This window comes from Homalodisca vitripennis, chromosome 8 (genome assembly GCF_021130785.1).
Source record: "Homalodisca vitripennis isolate AUS2020 chromosome 8, UT_GWSS_2.1, whole genome shotgun sequence".
Taxonomy (NCBI): Eukaryota; Metazoa; Arthropoda; class Insecta; order Hemiptera; family Cicadellidae; genus Homalodisca; species Homalodisca vitripennis.
In genome coordinates this window covers 57,644,545-57,669,133 of record NC_060214.1, presented here as the reverse complement: position 1 = coordinate 57,669,133, position 24,589 = coordinate 57,644,545, and the positions used below count along the sequence as shown (strand labels likewise).

At 39.8% G+C, this 24,589-nt stretch overlaps 1 protein-coding gene across 3 annotated transcripts in view; it reads right to left on the bottom strand.

Moving 5' to 3' along the window:
• LOC124367622 (proteoglycan 4-like) overlaps nucleotides 1–24,589 on the bottom strand; it is a 397,427-nt gene that overhangs the window by 95,544 nt on the left and 277,294 nt on the right. For all 3 annotated transcript variants that reach the window (XM_046824589.1, XM_046824590.1, XM_046824591.1), the window contains one exon: nucleotides 2,334–2,765. In XM_046824589.1, coding sequence (XP_046680545.1) covers nucleotides 2,334–2,765 — 432 coding nt within the window. The remainder of the gene's footprint in view (nucleotides 1–2,333; nucleotides 2,766–24,589) is intronic.

Genomic DNA, 24,589 nt, shown 5'->3' with positions numbered 1-24,589 from the left:
TTACGTGTATAATGATGATAGTCATGACAGATCATCTTTTAATAGTAATGAGTATCATCAACATGATTTTATTAGAGCCAATTTGCATTGTACAAACACTAACACAAATTTTCTAAATTACATGTCATCAAAGGGATTTATAAAATAAAAACCTATCGGCCAAATTGACGATGGTCCTTAGAAAGTATTTTTTTAAAGTTCGGCTCTATAAAGATCGTACGGACTTCATCTCCAATAAGATGGCCACAAACAAGCCACGTAATTATGTTGGGAACTTCAGGACATTGATTCTCGTAACCTTACGAGATGTATACAAGCTATGCACACTTGATATATTTCACTGTTTTTAACAAACGACTATTATTATTTAAATAATTCAGTATCACTGACATATACAGCTGAAAGATCGTTCTCAACATTGAAACGGGTCAAGAACCTTGTAAGGAACAAAATGGAGAATGAGCAGTTGACTGCACTTGTTTTACTTTCTGTCCACTGCGGGAAAATATCAGTCTTGACCCTCGCCCCCAATCCTTTCCTGGCTATGTTTTTCATACGGAAAAGTGACTTACTCTAACCGAGTACCTGAGCACTTGTGAAACTTTCGCCAACTAATCATTATATAAATCTACAACCTAAACTGTACATAGAACTAGCAAGTGTGTCTTCGAATGTGTTACACTTAAAAATAATTTTTAAATCTTCGAAATTATAAAAACTGTAATGTTTTGTATGAAATAGACCTAGATTTGTACTTAACAACTAAATGAAACTAACTAGTCGAAAAGGTGGTAAAATAGCGGTATTTAAAAGATACAGTTCATTTAGGGTGTATTCATCGATATATTCTAGACAAGATCATGTAAAAAGTAGCGTGTGTATAGCTTCACATTTACTAAGGGTGAATACCTAAGTAAATATTGCCACCAAAAGTATCAATTTACACTTGCCACAGCATGAGTAACTGTCGCAACATAATTGGCACTTCTATCTACCATGGATTTAATCTACTGGTCTACATACAGGGACAAAAATGTAATATTTGTGTTAACAGCAACCCACTCCAGTTCTACTTTTAAACATTTTGATCTATTACTGCACTATTAAGCCCGTCCTACAGCTACTGAGGAGTGGGCCAATAGCCGACGGAGAGTAACTTGCACGTGAACCGCCCAGTTTCGTCCCCTAATGGAGCGCACCCAGGTATTTGTAGCATTTCACCATTCCGACATTCAGCAAGGACGGATCCCGATAGCATCAAGAATTATTGACGGGACTATTGCGTTACAGTCAAGGACGTAGCCAGAAAAAGATTTTGGGGTGGTCAAGACCGAAATTGATCCCCTCCCCTGGAACATTCAAATTTAAGAGGCGAAACAGTGGTTTTGTACATAGTTTACGTCTATGAATAGATTGTATTGACGATTGATAATACATAATTCTGGAGGCAATGCTTTTTAGTAGGCTGTGTAGGATTAATAATTGAAATTGATTAGACTTATGTAGTAATGAAATTATAAAAATATGCTGTTGTTCTCTGCAAAAACAGTGCATAGTATATAAATCTACATTGGGAAATGATAATATGTGAAAGTAAAATTCTTCTTGCCTTCTGAGGTCTCCAATGTAGTACTTGCTATGGAGAAACTGATATTTTCCCGTAGTCGACAGAAAGTAAGGTGTATGCAGTCAACCGCTCATTCCCTATTTTGTTCCTTACAATTGTATTGATCCGTTTCAATGTTGAGAACGATCTTTCAGCAGTGCAAGTCAATAATGGTGGATTATTTAAATAATAATAGTTGCTTGCTAAAAAAAGTAATTGAAAGAATTGCAAATTTAGGGGGATCCGGACCCCTAGGACCCCCCACTGGCTACGTCCATGGTTAGTTTTCGGGCGAAGCTGTTCCAAGGACGTGACGGGCCGCTAACGTGCTGCGTGGCACCTCATCACGTCCCGCCTTCCTACACTCTCTTCACCTTTCACGCGACTAGGCGGCGGCGGCTCTGAGGCCAATCGTGGCGAAGATCCAGGCCGAGATACTCCGCGATAGAGAGTGAGAGGACCGCTGTTGTAGGAGGTCGCTGACCGCACACGCTGAGGAGAACAATCGCCAGGAAGGCAGATCCATTGGGTAAAAAAATGCCATTACGAATAAAGTCAAAACGCTTCCTTATTAAAAGTCTCCGTTTGGACTTTATACAGTGATCCTTTTCTTAGTTATGTTGGTATCCACAGAAGACGTCCTTTCCTGCAGCCACATCTCCACGTTGTTTTAAATTACCCCTAGCAATAGACACATTGCTGGATACAATGTTTAGCGGCTACCTACCTTCGTGTACGGGTGGCGTGGGCGTGTCCCTGCTGGGCTCGAGGTCGGCCGGGTCGTCGAAGTCGGAGAGCTGCTGTCGCTGCAGCTCCAGATCATCGTCCAGCTCCTGCTTCCCCTGCACCAGCGCCTTGGCGGCAGCGATGGCGGGGGACAGCAGCACGTCGTCCACCATGTCCACGTCGGTCTCGGGCCCGAAGTCCTCGATATCGTCGAGCCCGGCGTGCTGCCCGTTGGTCGGGCCTCCGCAGTACATGTCCGCCCCGTTCACGTTGACAAACGGGCTGGGAGCGGCGGCTTCCATGGGGCCACGTCTAGCGACCTCCGCCGGATCGGCCAGGAACACCACCACCACCGAGATGTTATCTTGGGAACTTTGCTCCTTGGCTAGCGCCACCAGCCGGTGACTCACGGCCTCTACACAACCTGAGTCCCCTGCAACAGGAATTATAGCATTCTGTTAGAAATCATAGCCAAATCATCCCGAAAGAATTACGATATCCCCATTAAAATCCTGTGTTATTCTGAACCATACTACTTGTAAGATTGTAAGACAAACTGTACTGAATTCAAATATGTATCAACTACATTTTTTAAAATTGTCATAATATATTAACGAATGGTATTATTGGACATATGGGTCGCCACAAATATCGTCAATAACCTCAACAGAATATTGAGTGCAATATCCAGATTCAGTGCAATGAGAATAATATGTGATTTCTAAGATACGTGAACATGTACACGTTACCGAAAATTAAGGTAAATTCAAACAGTACATATCTTAAAATATCCTTTCACAGATGTATTCGTCGCATGGCCTGAAAGAATGTGCCCTTAGCATAGATTGGGGTTTCCAGTGGTATAAAACCTAATCGTAGACCATGGCATTGGTTGTAATTTGAGATCAAAGTAGTTCTTTTAAGATATCTGATTGCTAAACGAATGCAATAATGAGTGCGCCATTATTTTTAGAAAAATGAAACTTCAACATGTCGAACCACTAACAGTCAGATCTAATCATAGATAAATTCTAATTCACTAGAAAAGTGTTAGACGTGGTGTTGGTTAAATATTATAATGAGATCACATAACAAAAAAAAAACTACATCAAGGATGGAACCAGTGGAAAAGTCTTCAGCACCAAATACGAACTACTCTGTGGCCGGGATCCAAATTATTTTCCATGAAATCTACAGCATGTAATATTTTCGAATGTAGAGTCTAAAGCTCCATCTAGACTTTCGCTCAGTGATGCGTCTGAAATCTGACGCTGTCACCGACTATACTCTTGGAATCTGGAGTTCACATCCGTCTGAAGTGAATCAAAAAGGTCGGCGACGAAGACGTTCAAAACAAACTCTGCATCGTTTGTACATCAGACACACAAAGACTACAAAAGAGCTCTGCCTGGTTTACCCAAAAGTCGTCTAGTGTAATACAGGTGAAGAGGCGTTCTCATTGTCACATAAGTTGCACAATCTCCTCCAACAATAGCTATGTTTTGTTTAGATAATTCCGTTGTTCCTTCGTGTTTTAGGTCGTCTCTAAAACATTGCGGTGCACTCATTTGTACACCTAATACCTCTTTATCTAGATTAATCTGGATGTCTTCTGGGTTAAGCGGACGGATCTAGTTTGTAGATCTCTTTAGTCGACTATTCTGTCTTCACCACCAACTTGTTTTGGATTTTTTCAGTCGTGGACTCCAGACTTCCAGGAACCAGTCTGGTCTACAGTGTCAGTTTTCAGACGCTGCACTGAGCGGAAGGTGAAATGGAGCTACACACTTAAGATTCGCATTGAATCAACCCTTCCCATCATAGGTACGTTATGCAGTATTTGCCATCGAACGCCGATTTTATACAGACACAGCCATCATTTTCCCACCCAAAACCTATTGGATCCTCCTGAACAAGTCGCACGTTCCCAGGGAATCTGCAATGCGCAGTCGGGAGCGGTGGAGGCGAACGGATTGCAGCTGGCGGAGTGGAACTGCAATGGCGAAACAGTGCAATCGGCCACAGACAATAGCGTGTACTCTGTCCCCGCGACCGCGGTGCAACGCTCGCCCGATTGGTTTTGGCGCATTTGTCACACTCCGTCAGGAGTTCGCACTTGGCTCCCGTCGCGCCGCCGTGTCGTCGCCATCTTCTCTTCTACGGGGAACACTTCCTTTCTGCTGTCACCGTCCACAGAACAAAGAGAAGTGGGTGAACACCCCCACATCTACAGTAGAAGAAGTCCTGGGCTGCAGTGTTAAGCCCAGACTGCCATTCACCTTGTTTGTTACAGGTACAGAAGCGAGCATTCGGTTAAATAATCGATAGTCAAATATTGAACAAACTCGACTCCCATTCATATAGTGGTAACGTTAATTCCGCACCATCATCGCCAATTTTCTCCCACTTAAATTCGAGAGTCAACTGTCTCACAGTTAAACACCAGAAGCTCCTGATTTAGTAACGTAATTTCCATATAGCAGGAATAGAACTGGATTGAGATTGCATTGGAAACGTGACTTTAAATTTGAAAGCTGAGATATGTGACGTCAAGATTGCCGAGGAACGTCAAGTAAGATTGATAACACAAGCAAAAGCTTTAGACAACTCTCGAGAAACAAACTTAAAGTGTAACTTCCACCCTATAATCAACTTCCCTTTCTAAATCAAGTCGACAAGACTAACAAACCATTGCGTTTATCGTTGATTTACTCCGTCTGAACCAGAATTTGTTACTTGAAAGCTGGGTTTCTTTTGTTCATAAATTGAAAAAAAAAAATTAAAAATATTTCTCAAAACTGACAAAATGGTAATTGGTCGATAGTTATTGTGTTGGGTTGTATTATTAGAAATTACGTTTAATCTTCAAGAGTGGGAGAAAAGCTACTGTGTGAGAAATCATGAATTAACGAGTGCAGTCAAATAGGTACATGTTCTTGGAACATATCGTAAATAACCATGGAATTTAATTTTGATCATACCACTTTTTGACAGGAATGTACAGATTTTACCTGATAGGTTCCAGGACCACTGAGACTGTTGGAATCTGCCTTCGCGAATGAATTACTTCAGCTAAAGGCTTCTAGCTATTTACTAACTAGCTAAAGACACGCAAACTGCAACTGTTTAATTAGCATCTTTTGTTCCACAATCCAAAAGTTGGTCCCACATTTTGATTAAAAGTTTTTCGAACCCTTGACCTTAATGCTGACGATGTCGCAAATTAATTTGGAATTGTTATTGGAGAAGATAATCAAAATAACACGACATACAATTTATCAGCACATTATCACTTTCCTGTAAATGTGCGTTCCAAAAAAAAACTTCAAAATAACTTTTTCTATTTTTTAAACATTTGTATAATACTCACGATTTTCTAGCAAAATCAGGTTTAATAACCTCTGCATTTATCTGGCGAACATTGATGTTTTTTATAGACTGTAGACATTTTAATTGTAGATCTTCAGGTAAAATCTCTGAGATTTTAGAACACTGCTATTTAGCCTATAGATTCGGATGAATTCAGAAAACCCACCGATTTTCTAGAATAGTACTTTTAAGACGGAGAAAGGCGTATTAGGAAGGGTGTTTTTGGCAATTTACTCAAACAACTAAGGTTCGCACACTGCTGAGGGGTTGCACCAGTGTTTTGAGACCAATTTGATAGGTCCAAAATAAATTGCTGAGGCAAAATATCAGCATTACATGCAATGATGTGAATGAGATCAATAACTTCTTGCCAGGAAGAAGAACGCTGTTATCACAGGACATTGCCAATAGCTCTGGCAAGAGCCACACCTCCGGTTTATCCGTTACACCCAATAAACAAGGGCCTATGTTTGCCGGGGAGTGTATCGGCAGGCTAAGCTATGATCGGCCAATCCCGCCAAGATTAGATACGCGGTGAATCATACCCACCTTGACATTACATTTCCCTTCACCGCAAGCTACTGTCCTCTCTCTCGGCCGGTCGGTTCGGTACAGACGCCTTCACCCCTTCAAATCACGCCGGCGCCCGTTCTCTTCCCGCGGACCAGTTTTTTGTAACACGATCACGCATAACTAGCTCACTTTCTCTACCTCTCTCCCATAGCTTAACTTCTTAGGAGTTATCACTGGTGCAGAGATAACTCTTTAAGAGATCCCGGAATGGCGACACCACAATTCGTTCAGGTAGGCTATGAAATCAATAGTTTTAAATAGCAGTATTTAATGGAGGCGTTACAAATCAACCTAAATTTATGAATTAACATCTTCCGACAAAAAAAAGAAACAAGTCATCCATTTACTGATCTACAAGTAGTAGAATCTATATTATACAATGCATGTCTTGATTTTTGAACGGCGACTAATAGTCTAAAAATATATTATACACATATTTTGTATCAGTTATACACGCTAGATGTGCCTTTTGTTTATTTTACACTAGCTGTTTCCCGCGGCATTTTCGTACGGTTTTCCCGTGTATGTCCACTTGTAGTTCAAGTGAATTATATTTCCAACACCGATGTAGAGTTGATAAAACAATCTGTGAATGTTTATAGCCATGTACTTTATTATTATAAAGTGGTCTAACACTCAAGCTTTAAGTTCAACCAGAAATTTATCTTAAAGACAAATATACATAATAAATTAGCGCCTCCAAATAGTGTTTTTATTTTATTGTATGTAACTGTCTCGTAATTGCAGTTTATAGTGATCAGGCGTTTTTTAAACTTTTATCTTTTGCAGCGTCGCCTGGTGGCGTGTTACATCAATGGGCATAGCATCCTGCACTTTCTCCGTGGAAAAATCGTATGAAATATGCATAAAATTTTTTATAATGATCGGTCAAATAGTTTATTATTCTATAAAGGACATGCAGACAAACATTGATTTAGATATATACACATCATCAATCTTTTGAGTATTTTTCTATAGTTTCAAACAGGTGACTACTAAAACATGATTGTTGATCAGACAGTTATTCTCAAACCACTAACCAACTCATATCAGTCAGTTGGTTATAATATACAGATTGAAAAAGTAAAAAAAGGGACCGATACTTGCCAAGGAGGGTTACTCTTGTGTTTGAAAAGCAGACAACAAATGAAGCAGACACAGGTTTCATAGTTGAGAATTTAAATTAATTTTGCACTATTACACAATACACAGTAGACATTCTCGGTGTTAAAAATCTCTTCGTTAGAGCAAAACGTGGCTACTTTTAGTCAATATATGTTATAGTGTCCAATAGGCAATGTGTACGTCCACCTTCAATGCCGGGAAGAAAAGAAAACCAGCACAAAGGGACAATGGACAACGATAAATGATAACATAACGAGCTGTCTAGAAAGGTTGTGACTGCTAGAGAAAGGAGGAAAGAGAGAGAGAGAGAAAGAGACACAGCAAAAAAACTAGCCGGCGACCCAACTAAACTTGGAAATTAGTCGGACTAACTGCAGTAAAAAAACTTCTAAATACTCATCGTCCCTCGCATAGTTTACACGGTTTTGTCCCAAAACATCCAACAAAAAAGGAAACTTTGGAAAACATGAGACAGTGTTACTCCCATCAATGGGGAGTATTTTCCCTGCCATTAGGGTCTGCGTAGTTTTTATCCTCTGTCGATATAATACAAAGCTTAACAAAACAAGCGGCCCGGTATATCCGCTTATGTCTGCGGGTAACCGCACCCACCCTCTATATCCATGGAGATAAGTGGATTAGAGACTTGTGCGGTGAAGCGAGCGCAGCAAGCGAGTTATCGTTCCATTCTTCTTCATCCGCACCGAGCCCTCTCAGTCTGGCAGAAAGTTACCGATCTGGCTTCCTAAATTGTTAACATTCGGTTTTTGTTTACACTGCGAGGAACATCAGTGGAAATCTAAGTGAAAACATATTCCTTGAATACCCTCTTATTCTTAATCAGCCAGTACTCAAGGAGAGGAGTCCGTGTAGCACAGGATCAACAGTACTGATAAAACTCCAACGTTCACAGACAGAATTTTGAACCTGCACTATCTGGCTATGATCGGAGACGACCAAAGTGATCGTACACCACAGAAGTATTTGTGGTCGTACACCAAGAATGGAGATGCAATCGTACACCAAGGATTGACGATGTGAACGTACACTAAGGACGATGACGTCATCGTATACAACGAATGATGACGCGATCGTAAACCATGGATAATGAATGATGTCACGGCATCTCATGGAGGATGATATGATCGCACACCACTCAAGTACACGTGCTCGTACATCACAAAAGGGAGATAGCGTCTGATAACGAGCACCTTTCTTTGATTTATTGAAACAGAATGCAAAATTGCCAAAAAAGTATCAAAAAACACCTAATAAAACCCAATAAAATTAAAATTTGTTAAATGAAACCGCCAATATTATATCGAAATACCACAATTAAAAATTTCTTCTTGTTTTATTCGTACACATTACATCCCTTCCAAGGGATGGGTCAAAAGATAAATTCCACAAAGGCCAACCTATAAGCTTGAATGGATAAGGTTTAGTACATGTATACTCCTTGAAAACTCGTAAAATCCACCAATCACTGCAGGACTAATTAACAGATTGTTCGAAAATTGGGATAGCAAAACAACATAGCTTGAATCTTGATAACTAAGTATAAACATTTTATTATACTCTAATAGAAACATTATCTAAGAAACACTGCAGTACTAAGTTACCAGTACACAATGCCTGTCTACTGTTGTGAAGGAGGTACTATGCTTAAGAATTCGTTGCTAATAGGAAGTAGTGAGCAATGAATCCTTCATAGACAAATCTGCACTATACTGACATTTAGTAATTCCTAATTTATCGGCCGTGACGGCTGGAAAGGGAACTGCAACTTAACAAGACAATAGCACACAGGATCCGGCAAAGCGAGCATAACCTGGTGAAGAGGGATGCAGTGTTGCCAAGTCGTCCACTATCCACGGGTAAAGTACGGACGGCTCTAGTATAGGATAGTAATTAAACTCCGACTACGATATATCGATTATCGGGGACAATCGCGATCAGTGGGTTATGGGCTCACACACACAATATATGCACCCCGACACGCCCAGCGACATGTGTACATAGAGGGAGCCGACCCTCGTCACTACTAACCATAATTGTGACGTCACGAGGACTAAGCCCGGCTGATGACGTGGATTACGCGCGAGCCGCTGCCAGGGGGAGGACGGCAGATATTAATATTATCTTGACCGCCACTAACAGAATTTTCGCCTCGTTGTGGATCCCGCTATAATCCGAGACCATTTCCATGACTTAACATTTAATTAAGGACTAAAACGCTTCCAACAAGCCAAAACTTTTATCTCACAAACATTTTATTAAATTGTCAGATTCTTTACAAAATACACAAAAATATAGAGAAAGATTTATATTTCACTTAAATTATAATTTTTTTTCTAAAAATGATTCCTGACGGAGCCGGGTCCCGACGACCTCTCCTCCTTCACGTGTTAAACATGTCACTTGAAACGTCTACCACGTTGAAATATACACATATATTACATCAGAAACAATCTTTTACTAAATTATTTGGGTAGTATTAACCCATGTATTAGAGCGAAAGAAAACACTTTTGAGTGTTTTTGTGGGCGATAACTAAAAATATGGAGAAAAACACAGCTTTTTGTTTAAAATTTAGCGTTTCCACTTTAACTCCGCATTATTAAAAAATAATGACACTAAAAGAATTCTTATACAGGATTTGTTATAAGTCTCTTAAAGAACAACACACTACCAATTAAGTGTTCTAAGTAAATAATTAAAGGCGTAATACATATTCTGGAAACCCTTACGAAATCAGTTATTACTGTAGTTATTGAGATTTTGAAAATACTTTATGATATTCTATGTTCTGGTTGGGAATATTAATTAGGATTTTTTCTCATTAGAATTTATGTACTGTATTTATAAATTCCGCAATATCCTTTAAATAATTTACCGTACGTTTATTTTTCGCATTAGGTTTCTAAAAGTATTTATATATGTGTGTATATGTATGTATTAATGTATAATGTATGTGTGTGTATATCTATATTCACCCAGGTTGTATAAATACTAACACATGTACATGAAGTAAAATTGTTTGATTAATTATTGTCCTTTACTGTTTTGGTACTTGCCGTTATCAAAAAGGATTGGAAAAATACAATGGTATATTCACTTGAGTTCAAAGTTAATTTTTTGCAAAATACTAGTTTCCTGTGTGACAAAGGGCCTATCATACAATTTATTATTGCATACTTTATAATTGCATCCTCTTCCCCACGTCCTTTCCTCGACATTGAGCGTGTTCCTGGAATGTCACAAAACACTAGGCCTGGTGTCACAGACAGACATCAACAATGGACGCGGAGGTCTCTCTCCCGTGGTCGGGAACAAACGGTACAAATTAAAGCGTGATTTGCATCTAAGAGGATTCCGACATAACTCGCGCTGATTGCGGGGCCACTGTTCTAGCCGGGGGGGGGGGGGGGGGGGGGGGGGGGGATCGAGGGCGATCTCCAGGAAGTCGCTGCGGCGTCTTTGTCGGTATCCTGCAGGATACACGACGAGAGTAGGGGGGAGGGGGGCAGGACAAACCGGGACAAACCGTCCATTATAAGGTAACACGCGTGAAGTACATGCAGTGACGTGTCACAGTTTGGAGGTTAGGTTGACGGAATTCGTCACTATTTATAGATTCCAGAGGGGCGTTTGACACTGTGTGACGGATACGTCACATTCCACGATCTCGGCGTAATGATATCCACAAAGCACACAATTGTGCATCAAAACATCATCCGGCTTCGAGAACGATAAAGATACATGTATCGACGGAATCCTGCCGTATCAATGAATTGTTTATTCAAGGAGAATTGAATCTAGTAAACCTTTCACACTGTACTTCGACAACGGTATTAATTAAATAAACCAGAGATAGCTGCTTATAGTATTACATCAAATCACCGCATGTCAAATAGCTTTTGTTAGTAAGAAATTTATTCTGTATGTGCTGACATATCTTTTAATATTTTCGTAAGATGTAAATAGCTTCAGAATTAACGATCAGTACAACTAATCTTATAGGTCGTTGACTTAAAATCGGGTAAAAAACTTGGCTGAAGGTCTGCAGACGAACAAAAACTTAACAACGACAAAAACTCCTAAGAGCGCCAAGGTTGCGTAAAAACGCCACTAAACTGTCATCGAATTCGATGAATCACGTGGGCATCAATCAGCATCGTGGGAACGTGCATGAACTTGCCGGAACCACTCAAGACATATGGTTCTCGTACCCCCCCCCCCCATCCACCGCCATCATCACCACATCAGAACAGCTGTTGTGATCTCTGATGACTTGACGGTGCGGCGGCGGCGCTGACCAAATGTTTGCCTCCGCCGAGCATTGACAGATTGCAAGACAAACAAAACGTTAAGGTGGAATGATGCGCGTTCATAACCGCATCACGTCTCAATTTGCACCCGGTTTGTTTGCGGATACAATGAAGATGTGAGGCGGTTCATAATGCAGACTCCGCTAGCTACTTGGCCGTTGTCAAAACACTTCAAGGACAATTCCGTCAGCTCTTTCAACCAACTTTCCAAATCCGGAAAGGAGCATTCAATCCAAATTTGGAAACGCACGACTCTGTATCCAGCACTGGATATAATTCGTGTTGTGTATCTCATTAAATGAATAACGTAGTATTTGAGAAACTTTCTCCGTTTCCTCGACCGACTTCCAAAGTCCTAATTTGGTTCAAAATAGTCAAACACACGATAAGCTAACCTAAAAAGAGGCGTGCCAACTTGCGCCTTAAAGTATCATTTCAAATTCATCGCACAAACCAATAGCAATTTTCTCTACTTCCATAGCTCAAGTTAAGACAGATATGAAGAATTGCAATTCTGGGAAAGTAAACTAAAAAGCCAATAGCACCCCAAACTGGACAGCTCTACTCCGCTAAAATATGTATCAACAAAATCCTTTCCAGCCGCAAAAATACACAACGCGATCTGACGGGCAAGTAATTAGAATTCCTTTGAGTGGTCCTGGGGTTATTAAATTGTGAGTGAGACGTCAAGATTGAATTGCCTTTGTTTCAGGCCATCAAGAAAAGCCAGTTCGGCCTCTGGTGTTGATCGATGCAATTTAAAGCATTCTTTTCAGTTTGAAAATCATTAAATCGTTTCAGACGGATACAGAAACAGTAGAAGCAACCACAATTAGTTGCATACGTTCCACTTAAATAGTAATGACGTCATGCATAGCCTTTTTTCAAAAATGATCAGCAGAGTTTAGCAACGATTTAGTTTAGCCACTTCAATGTAGTGAAGAACTTTACGTCACCAGCGTTACCGATTCGGACAGAAAACCACATCCCACCAAAACAGGTCCAGTGTACCGCGATGCCGGGTATTCTCACTGCTGACGTGGTTCCCCGGGAATTTCTCGGCTTGCACCACCTTGGCGAGGGCCCAACCGTGATGGTATTTGGCCTCTCCACACTGCACTGGTGCGCTACACAGCCCAGTTCCATTCAACCGTTCTCTCTGCTTCACAGAAATAACTGTCTGTCACAAGGTTGGGCTAGGCCAATCCGGTTCTCAAAAAAGTACAGCGCCGGATTAGAACGAATTCAGAATTTACTCTTGTACGAACTAAGACTTAAGATCCTTCCAAGTGCCTTTCTACAGAAAGGCGTTTTGTGAGGTTTCGCAGGATCTCCTTTTAAAAATTTATAAAAAATCTAAATAGTAACTTAAATATAAAGTGTTATACACTTGCTTTCAGACTGTATAAGTAAGAAGTTAGAAACAATTTTATTTTGAAAATAAAAAAGTTAAAAAATTGATTGCAAAATTTTGTGTCATTTGATTTGTGACAAAAAACTGTTATTTTAGCAATTCTTGAGAAAAAATGCTAGTTTTTAAGATTTCAAAGTTTAAAGTTTTAATGGCCGCCATTAAAAAAAAATGCTAAACATAATTTCATTATATTTCTTTCAGTAACTGGCCTTGTTATTATAAACATTTGAGCCACATTTTGTATAATTTATTTTATTACTTTTTAAGATATTATTTTTTTATAAAAACACATACAGACAGAGGGATGATAAACTAAGCATCGGGGACCCATATTCATATGCTGAAATTTAACTTGACTTGAGCAATAACGTGGTATACCTTTCTCCAGAGAGTTACGGACACCCTGTATAGATGAAGGAATACTATAACACAGCTAGCTACTGATATTTTGTCTACAACAAACACCATTACACCGCCAGAAGATATCACATTAATATCCAAGGCTGTCTACTCTGTAGCAAGCCAGTTCATTGAAGCTTTGCTGAAAATCAGATTACAACGGTATGATCTCGTAAAAGTCGAGTAGGAACCGAGTAAGGTCACTTTGACTTCCGTGTTGATGGTCCAGTGTCACGTGACACAGAGTTGCTACAGAGCTCGAGCTAGTCGCATCAAATATCATGTTCATGCGGCTTTGTATCCCAGACGGTAGCTGCGGTCTTATCACATGACAAACAAACAATTAAAGGACACCCGAGAAGGACATGCATGATACGTTCTGTAATAATTAGAGACGACTTGTCGCATTGAAGAAGTGGTCCTTTGTTGAGCGGATTGCACTCTGCGATCAAGGGTGGTCAAGTAAATGGATGTCTCAGAAGTGCAATTGTATCGCCATGCACGATACTTCGTGCGGGTTTAGGTTGCCTCAGACCGCTGAGTAGTAGTACCTAACTTCTCAGTTTCTTCGGCGCAAGACAGCTGAGGATGTCCAGGTGTCAGGTCTATTGGAACGAACAAACGCTTCTACGAAATACTTATGTATAATAATACAAAACGTGCTTAATGATGTTATCATACTCCACAAATAACAGCTGTATTAATTGATACTCAATTTGGCCCCATGAAGCATTTGTCATTAACTTATAACAGAGATCTGAAAAATCAGCTGGCGCACAATTCAATTATTGCGCTAACCTCAAACTTCGTTATTGCTTCAGTAGAAGTAAATACAAAACACACCTGTTTTTATATGTATACCTTACAGCATTATCCTGCCATTGTCTATTAAAAATCGCATAAAACGTTTAAGTTTCAATTTTGTTCCCCATATGATTTAAACCGTTGTTCTCCAAACGGAGCAACTGTCTTTCGGCGCTGAATAGTATTTGCGACGTAGGCCCCGTTCGTAAAACGAAAACAACTTTTGCTCCTAGTGATGAAAAACACTAATTGCGGGCTGTCGTGACTAGCATTAAAAATTTTTCTCTAACCACTCAATCAACACCTTGGACCATACAAATGCCTTATAATTTCGTTTATTAAATTCTATAGTCGTCGTATATAGTTTGAAAGATAAGATATTCATATCTCACGGGTTTCTGACACCGTTATTAGTTATTCGATAAACATTCTCAAAACACTCAGTTAAGTTATATATGACGACTAATTGAATAACAAAAAATAAGGACAACATACTCGTAATGTAAGATTAAAAACTGTCCTCATATCCTGCGACATACAAGATGGCCGCCGATACTATAGATTCCACCGGTTCGAAATGTAGCGCAATAAATTTTTTTCAGAACTCCATTAATCCCGAATCCGCCGCGGACGTAGCAGCCGCCCGGTGATTGCAGTTCGCCAATTTGTCCGTGTCCGTGTCGGGGCGCTTTCGCAAATTGGGTCCCTGGAGGCCGAGTGTTCAGGAAATTAAGAGCTCCCCCCTCTCCACCCCCCGCACCAACACGGACGATATGTCCGAACTGGACAAATTACCTGTATCGGATCCCGGGGCCTGTCGTTATCACTGGGCGTCGAACCGTTTGTCGGCAAAAAGGGACAGGAGACATCGGCGACAGAACTATAAGTTCTAACATAAGGTCGGCTCTTGCTGTAGTCGTGTGACCATTACACAGAGCAAAGTATTGTACGACCGATCACTCGCAATCCACATATGTGTCTGGAGATTAATCAAGCAAAATCCTCGTGTGTTCACCTTTGATTGTATTAGTTACACAGAAGACAAATCAATCATACGGGCAAGGTGTGCTGAGGTTCGGGGAATTATTTAAGTTAGTTCTGAGATTGGACGCTAGGGCTGCGCCACATAACCTAAACTACCTGAACCTCTCACTCCACAGAGGCCAGTCTAAGCGCTCACTTTATCCACGCCTCAATTTATAACACTGACTGAGTTATCTCTTGTGTAACTAATACAATCAAAGCTTTCACCTACCTTCCATAAAACCAATCATCATAATTTTCAACGCTCCTAGACTACCTGCACACGTACATCAATTTAATAAAAGCATCAACGAACCGTCTGAGCGATGATTCTCGATAGGAAGGTCCTGGACACATGAGACTTTCGTACATAGGTTCTCCTTGGTTCAAAGAAGAATTATTTACGGTCAACTAGTAAAATCGCAGGCAGTACTTATGTCTGTCCGCCTGTGCGATAACTCTCGAAAGAAAGACCTAATAGACTTGAAACTACATAGGTCAAAGGAAAACCAGTAACTAAAATATTAGCGAAATCCGACGTTGCCGTTGATGCACGTCATAAATGGAATAAATAGGATATTAAAAAACGCAAATTTCGATTTCGCTTGGGTAATTTTATTTATAAATTACAATTATTTTCAGCCCTGTTTTATTTTCATAATTATCACGTGTGTGGTAGTGAGTGAGCATAATTATTAGTCATCTTAAGCGATTTTATTTTGTTTAGTGGACTTTCAATACCATTTAACATTTTTGAAATAAACTATTTATACCCATGTTTGTTGATTTTCACATATATTAATAAATATATTAACTCAAAAACAAAAATATGCTCTGGTTTAAGACATTCGAGAGTGAGTGGTGCAAGTCAACAGATATTAGGACGGTGCAGAAGAAAAAGTAGAAGCACAAAGTATCAGGTGATAAGAGAGGTTAATGCTCCTTATCAGTCATACGCATTTATCCCCAGGCTACCCTTCCTTTGTCCTCCTTACCTCATATCTCTATTCTGGGCCATTTATACAGGTTGTTAAGTTGAGCATCTCATCTGTTATCCTGACATTTTCAACTTTCAACTTTTTAGAAAGAGGCTTGAATAAAGTTACTACGATTTAAAACTCTCAGCTCACATAACCGAGTCTTGTATGTTGAACAGAAATAAACCGTATCTCATGAATTGAGTCTTAAATGCTGGTTGCAGTGATATAATATTAAGTTTTACTCTAAAAGAACCATGTTTCATCTAAATTACTTTAACGTCTTTATTTTGTCGCACATTTTAAAGTTGTGATTAATAAGCATCCACCCTTTGGGTTTCCTTGTCAAGTGTGCTTGTATACTGTACATTTTTAGTATTTAAATGACAAAAGTGCAAAAACGTTACAATTTTTTTTCTAAAAGAGAATTCTAAAAATCTTTTTTATGGGTTTTTCAATTAAATACATAAAAGAGACATCTCTCATACCTCTAGAACCAAAAACATATGCCAAAAAATTGCTTTATACCAAACTTGGTTCTTTATTGGGCTAAAATTGCCGACAGTCAAACCGGTTCTTAAAGTTGATTTAGGATTTAGGTTAATATTTGCCAAATCAAAATGAGAGAGTCTTTAACCTTACGTCGGTTAGGTTAAAGTCAGACGACAATGAGGAATTTTTAAAGATGTCTGGGGCGCAATACTTCTCAACTTCAACTAAGGAGCAATTGGCTGAAGTCCTTCTTGGACAGACGTTGTCAACATGCCCACTTTTGCTCAGCGCACAATCAAAGTGATTTTAATAAAATTAATTTAAGATCGCTTCATCCATATACACAAGTTGGTTCAAAGGCTGCCCACTTATGGAGGACTTGAATAATTACTTGAACCTCATTTCAGGAAAATCTAGTATCCATAAGTTTAGATCGACACCCACTTTTGTTTCAAATTTTGAGACGGTGACACAGAGACCCGACATTCTATCACCGACCAACAGTCCGTTATTTTTGACAGGTCGAGAAATTATTGCTCTGGTCGCTGAGCACCTGACTGGCCACAGGCATAAAACCATTTTAAATGCTAGAGAGCACGACGCGACCGTCTCTGTTGGTTTATGGCGGACATAAACCGAGAGGAGCGTGCGGAGGCTTTATCTCTGCAACAGTCCACATCTAGATCTCAATCTGGGTGGCATCTGGAGCACCCGGGGGCCCACAGTTAATGGTCTGCTTTACGGCTTACAATATGGAACACCCTATCTGTAGTTACAATCTGATCGACACTGCAGCAATTGTAATTAAAGATAGGTTATCACTCAGTGAATTTAGCGCAACTTTAAGGCATGCTATACGAGGGCGAACTCCAATATTCCAAAATTGCTGACATTGCCTTGTATGCCCAACCAATTTGTAAAACCTCGATTTGCTCTACATTTAGCGTAACCAGAACTTTGATGCCCGGTGATCTTCGAAAGCAATGCAACATATGCTCTTAATGATAATGAGTTATGGTAAAAATCTTATTAACATTAAACATGACAAAATTAGTTATGTGTTTTTTTTATTTGAAATGCATATTTAGGGCCACATAGCCTCATTAATACTAATCTCGTAACATGGATTTACATTATTGGATCAAAATCTAATGTTATCCTACAAGAACTGTGTACGAATGACATATTCCTTTGTTACTAGTTTCAATGTGCGATCATATTAGTAATAAATTTTAAACATTTCCAAATATTTGAAATGCGATCCTCAATTCCCTACACTGCATCGTGTACATTGCATCGTTCGAAGTATGTGAAAGAACTGTGGCATTAACATACATCATATTATTTGAATTGGCATGGTCTGTTTTTAAATTAACAACTAAAGGTTCTAAACAATTATTAGGAAATGGCCTCATATATTAATAGGCGACATTTGAGAAAGGCGTACATTGAACGAACATTAACAAAACATTTATCTTGTAACTGTGAATTTTGATATCCAGGTAATTCGCGCAAGGAAATTGCTCCGGTGCCTTCCAGAAGAAACGACGCAATCTGCTCGCAGCACCTGATTTGCCTACAATTCGCCTTTCACTAATCAGTACCTTGTGGATTATCATTTCCACTGTCAAGGGATACCTCAAAATCATTTTTTCCTTAGTGTGTTCCAGTAAGATATCAGACCAAATGTACTCATCATGCAGTTGGCCTGTTTCTTTCCATCGAACGGTGACGAAATCCGCGTGATGTTTTTTATGACAAAAAGACATGAATCGACCTCACGCCACGGGCACTGGTGTAAGTAAGTGTGAGTGCACCGCCAGAAATAGCCCGCGGCTCCCCCAAGCCGCTCTCTACAGAAATACACGCCATCACACCCACTTAGTCTGACGCCCCGCGGCCCGATAATGGGCGAACAAAACAATACATTCATCACCCTTCTTAGCCGGAGATCTGATTAACTATTGTGTTGTTCCAGACTTAGACGCGTCGTCATACCTGTGTCATTAAAATCTTACAAGGCATCATGATGATTCGAATAAATGCACCCATAAGAAACTGTCTTTAGCTGTCGAAAAACCCATTTTCTACTTGGTATCGGAAGAGCAATCTTGGAACTCGGGTTTATTTTTGTTCCCTTGGGACAAGAAGCTTATAAAATTGCGGCTATAAGAAACTTTGCGCTGCTTGCGGAGTGACATGATATTCTGGATGGGCAAGGTTGACAGTAGGGGCCGCCTCCTGCCGAGATTCATGAGGAAAAACGTAGGGCACTAATCTCAAGTCATGTCCTATCGGAAGAAGGGAAAGCCAGCTCTGAACCAGCCTATCCAGTCAAAGCAGGCAGGGGGTGGCACACCCTTATGCCTAGGCTGGCAAGAACCTTTGACTTGGGGAATGAACTCTACCAACTCCAACAGTCATCTCCCGCATTAGACTAGACCTATCGGAATCACCCTTGCGCCCCAGAATCTCGACATATTGCGCTTAGTGATGTGCTGATCTTGGATATCCATAAGGTTACCCAGATTTAAGTGATACATTGGTTTTTGCTGTACCCAGTGTGGGTTCAACTGGAACATATAAACCAGCCAGAAGTTTAACTTAGGTTGCTTGAGTATTTGTTGGAAATCCTTTCGATAGACCAGAGTCGTAGCTCGGCGAGATCATTTTGGGCCATGAACACGGAAAGTTAGGCACTGATTTTAAGGCGGCTAGTTGTCTATTATGGGAAGTTACTTGAATATTCGTTGTTGGAAATCCTCCTCAATGGAACACAATCGTAGCTATGCAAGATTGCTTTAAGCCATGAACACGGAAAATTAGGCACTGATTTTAAGGCGGCTAGTTGTCTATTATGGGAAGTTACTTGAATATTCGTTGTTGGAAATCCTCCTCAATGGAACACAATCGTAGCTATGCAAGATTGCTTTAGGCCATGAACACGAAAAATTAGGCCCTGATTTTAAGGCGGCTAGTTGTCTATTGTGGGAAGTTACTTGAATATTCGTTGTTGGAAATCCTCCTCAATGGAACACAATCGTAGCTATGCAAGATTGCTTTAGGCCATGAACACGGAAAATTAGGCACTGATTTTAAGGCGGCTAGTTGTCTATTATGGGAAGTTACTTGAATATTCGTTGTTGGACATCCTCCTCAATGGAACACAATCGTAGCTATGCAAGATTGCTTTAGGCCATGAACACGGAAAATTAGGCACTGATTTTAAGGCGGCTAGTTGTCTATTATGGGAAGTTACTTGAATATTCGTTGTTGGACATCCTCCTCAATGGAACACAATCGTAGCTATGCAAGATTGCTTTGGGCCATGAACGCGGAAGATTATTCGGTAATTATTTGTCCAATACCGAAAGTTAATGACTGTTTAGCAGTCTATGGATAAGCAATAAACCATATTAACAAAATACAGGTCTTTTGGCAACTTATTGCTTTCTGTTTACAAAGAATTATTCATGAACTTGTGCGTTCTAATTCTGAAAACATAAATTAGATTATGTTATTTAAAAAGTACTACATTCTGGTCCTTGAAATAACATTGCGTCGAAGTAATCACATTAGGTAGTCTTATTCGATTTATAAATATTTGAATAAATTGATTGATTTATCGTTTAAGTTAGGGTCACGCTACTCAATAATCAAAACATTGATGTAAAAGACAGTAAAACAGTGTTTGTTTTCAACAATTATGTTATTTATTTTACAAACTATCAACGCAATAATTACAATTATCGATAATATTGGGTTTGTATGGAATTGAAACATAATAATAAGTTGACTGTTTACAATTTTCACACGTCATAAAAAGGGGTAATCAAAGAACGTCAGTTGAACGACAAGGTGCTCTAATTTACAAACAATTGGTGTCTTAAACCAATCTTATTGTACTGTAATTATAATTCTTACGTATTATACTCGAAGAGCTGAACAAATTTAACTTCTGTCTGTCTGTCTGTTCGGTAGATGTCTCGAAAAGGTATTATCTCCAGACTTTTCATGAATATTCATTGCTACGTACAAACGTATAAGATCGATAATGGTGCATACCCATCCATGGGATTGGCTGAGCGTCATTGATGATTATTATCTCTTTCAGTAAAATGTCACAATTTTCCATCTGTCTTCCGTAAGGTTGTAAAAATATATTCTCCGTATGACTCTGCTCACAGAACATCTCCAGAATGAAATAACCTAAATTTGAAAACTTGCACGCAACTTCAGCGAAACCTGTTACGCGCCATGTGGTCCGGCGTAATCTTACCTTGTACGCAGTCAAATATTTTCAATTCGGATTGTTATTATTGCTACACATAGCGTTACTGGAAAATATACCTATAGTAAGTAACTTTTGATTAACTCACTTCCCCTCCCCATAATACCCTAATAGGGAAGTGTAGCCCCCCTAGGGTCTAACCTAATCTGAACTTTGACCAGCGGACGTTGTTAACTGTGCCCCAACATGAATAAACCGAGCAGGTACGTTTGATAGCATGCATAGGTGAGTGGGCAGGGAGAGAGTCAAAAGTGACTTTGAACAGGATCCTAGATAGTGAATGGAGCGGGAATAATTCAGATTTTAAAATACACCCCTGTACGATAAAACAAGATTGCCGCCGAAAGTGGATTTTCATCTTCGAGAAATTCAAGATCCCTTGTGGCTATGCGTAGTGATGCAAGTGGTGGGGCATTTTAAGACGAGGGTTGTCCCTTCATACAACACGAAGTCTGAAATAAATATAGATAGCTAGTGATATTTATACTTCTCAGTAACAAATCATTTTTATTTAAAAAGTTTGTCTCAATTTAAGGTACAGTTACCAATTCAAGGCCACTTAGTATCTCTGTCTTCTCAGAAAAGCGAGGTCTTCGCAAATAATGTAAAGTTCGTAGCTGGATCCTCTAGGACTTTACTTTGTCGAAATGTAAATAAAGAGAAATCGTATTCACCGATCAGCCTGCATGCAGTCGAAGATTCTCCTAAGCTCAGTCAAGAAATGTGCAGTATTCGTTGGTAATCTGACATTGAATGCTTTACTGCTGAGGATGGTGATAGATGCACGTTTCACAGTGTAGATGGATACTGCAGTGGAAATTGTAATGATTATCCGCCTTGGCGGTTATCTGCTGTCCTGATGACGGGAAAGAAGGGGGCGGGAGCGGGTCAGAGGTCACTCTGTCCTACTCTATTGTACACTCCCACGGCCTGCTACCGGTGACTGTAGCAGTGGCGGCTCTAGAGACGGGCACGGAACCCCCCCCCCCCAAATATCGGCAGTGCTCATATAGCAAGAACCGATTAGAGTCAAAATAGACTATTTCGAATAATACGATTATCTAGGTGAAAAACAATGAGGCCATCGGAACAAGAACAAGCACTCTTGGGGGGGGAAACAACCCTTAACAGTCACAGTATAGAAAAATAAAACATAATCTGAAAAAAATACTTTCTTACAAAGAAGCAAAAGATACACGAGCAAACTTGCAGGTAGAACAACTCACTGTCCCCTGTAGGCGGGAGCGAGAGGTCAAGCGTGCGCCTCACAGCAACGCCCCCTCCCCACTAAATCACGATGACTAGAGCCGCTCCTGAACAAGAGGATCGTGACTGGATTACCGCCGCCGCCACTGATCACCAGGAGCACTTTGCACTCATGAGTCATTGAGGCTGCTCTCTTTCCCAGACTTATTTCCCACTACTGCTTAACTTCTTCGTGATTCGATTTTTTCAGCTTCGGACACCAATGTAATACAAGAATTTGAAAATAAAAAACTCATCTGTTAAAAAAATTATACGAAACTGTATTGCAAACCACTGCAAAATCATTTACAGACTGGAACTTTTTTACTTTTTCCACGTGGCTGAAATTTAAGCGGAAACAATTTTTAGACGCTGTTGCAGAACATTCAAGACGGGTACGTTCACCACCAGCGTTGCCTCTTCTGCCGTCACGAAAACACTGTACTTTTAAGATTTCGAGGAGAAGGAATGCTCCAATTATGACATTATAATTTGGTAGAGTCGACGGGTTGCAGATGGAGATCCTCATTTGCAGGGATTATCTATGCATACCATCTGATTTGCCAACTCTACTTCTAAAGTCGTAGGCCTATATTATCCCAATTAAAATATTAACCGTTGATAGTAACCCTCCGTTATTATGACCGGAATTTTTGGGAGCGTCCTCAACCTTCCGGAAGTTCATGGGTTTTCGATTCTTCCTTAACATTGAATAAGAGTCAATTAAGAGATGACCAGAAGACCGATTGTTGTTTCATTGGTTACCTACTCTTACAATATCATGGAAAAGGAGTTTATTTTCTAAACCTGCGAGTAAATACTCTTATATGGATTTATTTAAATCACACATGTTTATGAATGGCCATAAATGATTTCATTGACAACGTAAGGTACATAATGTAAAACATAATCTGTATGGATTGTTTAATCAAGTATGTCCGTATTAGATTTTATATGTTTAAAATAATCCTCAAAAAATAAAACGCCATTAGATAGAGTTTCAGTAACCGAATAGTTAACCTATTAATTTGGCTTTTTTGGTTCGCTATTTTGTACAACGCCGATATACAAACCGTTAGTTCTCACCACTCTATATTTTATATCAAGAGCTGAATGTGGTCCTTCTGAATCGAAATTAATTTCCGCACTTTTTGAGTAAACCGCAACACCAGGGAAGGTTGAATGTGCAGGTTCTGCGGGAAATCATCCAGGTCACGGATGACACCTTCAGTGATTCGATACAACCGAGTATCGATTCTCTACGGAACCACAAGTCAAGGTCGTGTAAAACATTACCCACAACACCTGCAGACAAAGCCTTCGTCCTGTGGCATTCTTAAACATTTCCCTTCTTCGGAAAACTGCAATTGCCCTTCTGACGACCAGTGATGAGAGTCGACCTCTGTTTAAAGGCAGGACAAATCTGCTAAAAGCTTAGGCAAAGAATCTTTCATCCATTTCCCATTTTCCAACTACAGCGCCTAAATCAATATCCTGTTGGGCGATCCCCAAGTCAAATGCCAAAAACTCGATAACATTATAGTTGACGCTAATAAACGTTTCAAGCGAGTTTCTGGCACCCTGGTGCTCCGGTACACTTTATTCAAATGGGCAACTTGTTGATAAAGTTAACACCTCCCTGAGATGGCAGATGTTCGTAAACTATCGTTCTATGTTTTACTGTTCGGTTGGAAGTTCCCCTTGCCTTTGGTCTCATGTGAATGAATTACGTTTAAAATGAAACAATGAATGTGCACATTTAAAAATACAAAATAGAGGGTTTTTTCGAAAATTTAGAGACTTGACACTAAAATTAAAATAAGAGATTATTCGAATCGCTTGATTCTGCTATTTGAATTCTCTCATCACCTGGTTATGTTGCATAATATATGGACAATTACATATAAAACACCCTCTGCAATTAAATCGTGCTAGAAGTGAAGCTTTACAGCAGAGGATGTTCTATCTTGAATTAAAACCCAACATCCACAGAAAACCACAGACCCGACCACAGTGCCACACAGAAATTATTGCGCGCACACCAATACATCCAACAAACATGAATAATTTAGAGTGGTAGTAACTATTTTTTTCGTAGTGGATTTCAGAATACAAATTAATCCAGTTTTAACCCGTGACACGACGCTTCCTGCACCATGTTTCATAATTTGTTAACATTAAATGCACTTTTTTTATTGGGCGAAGTGAATAAAA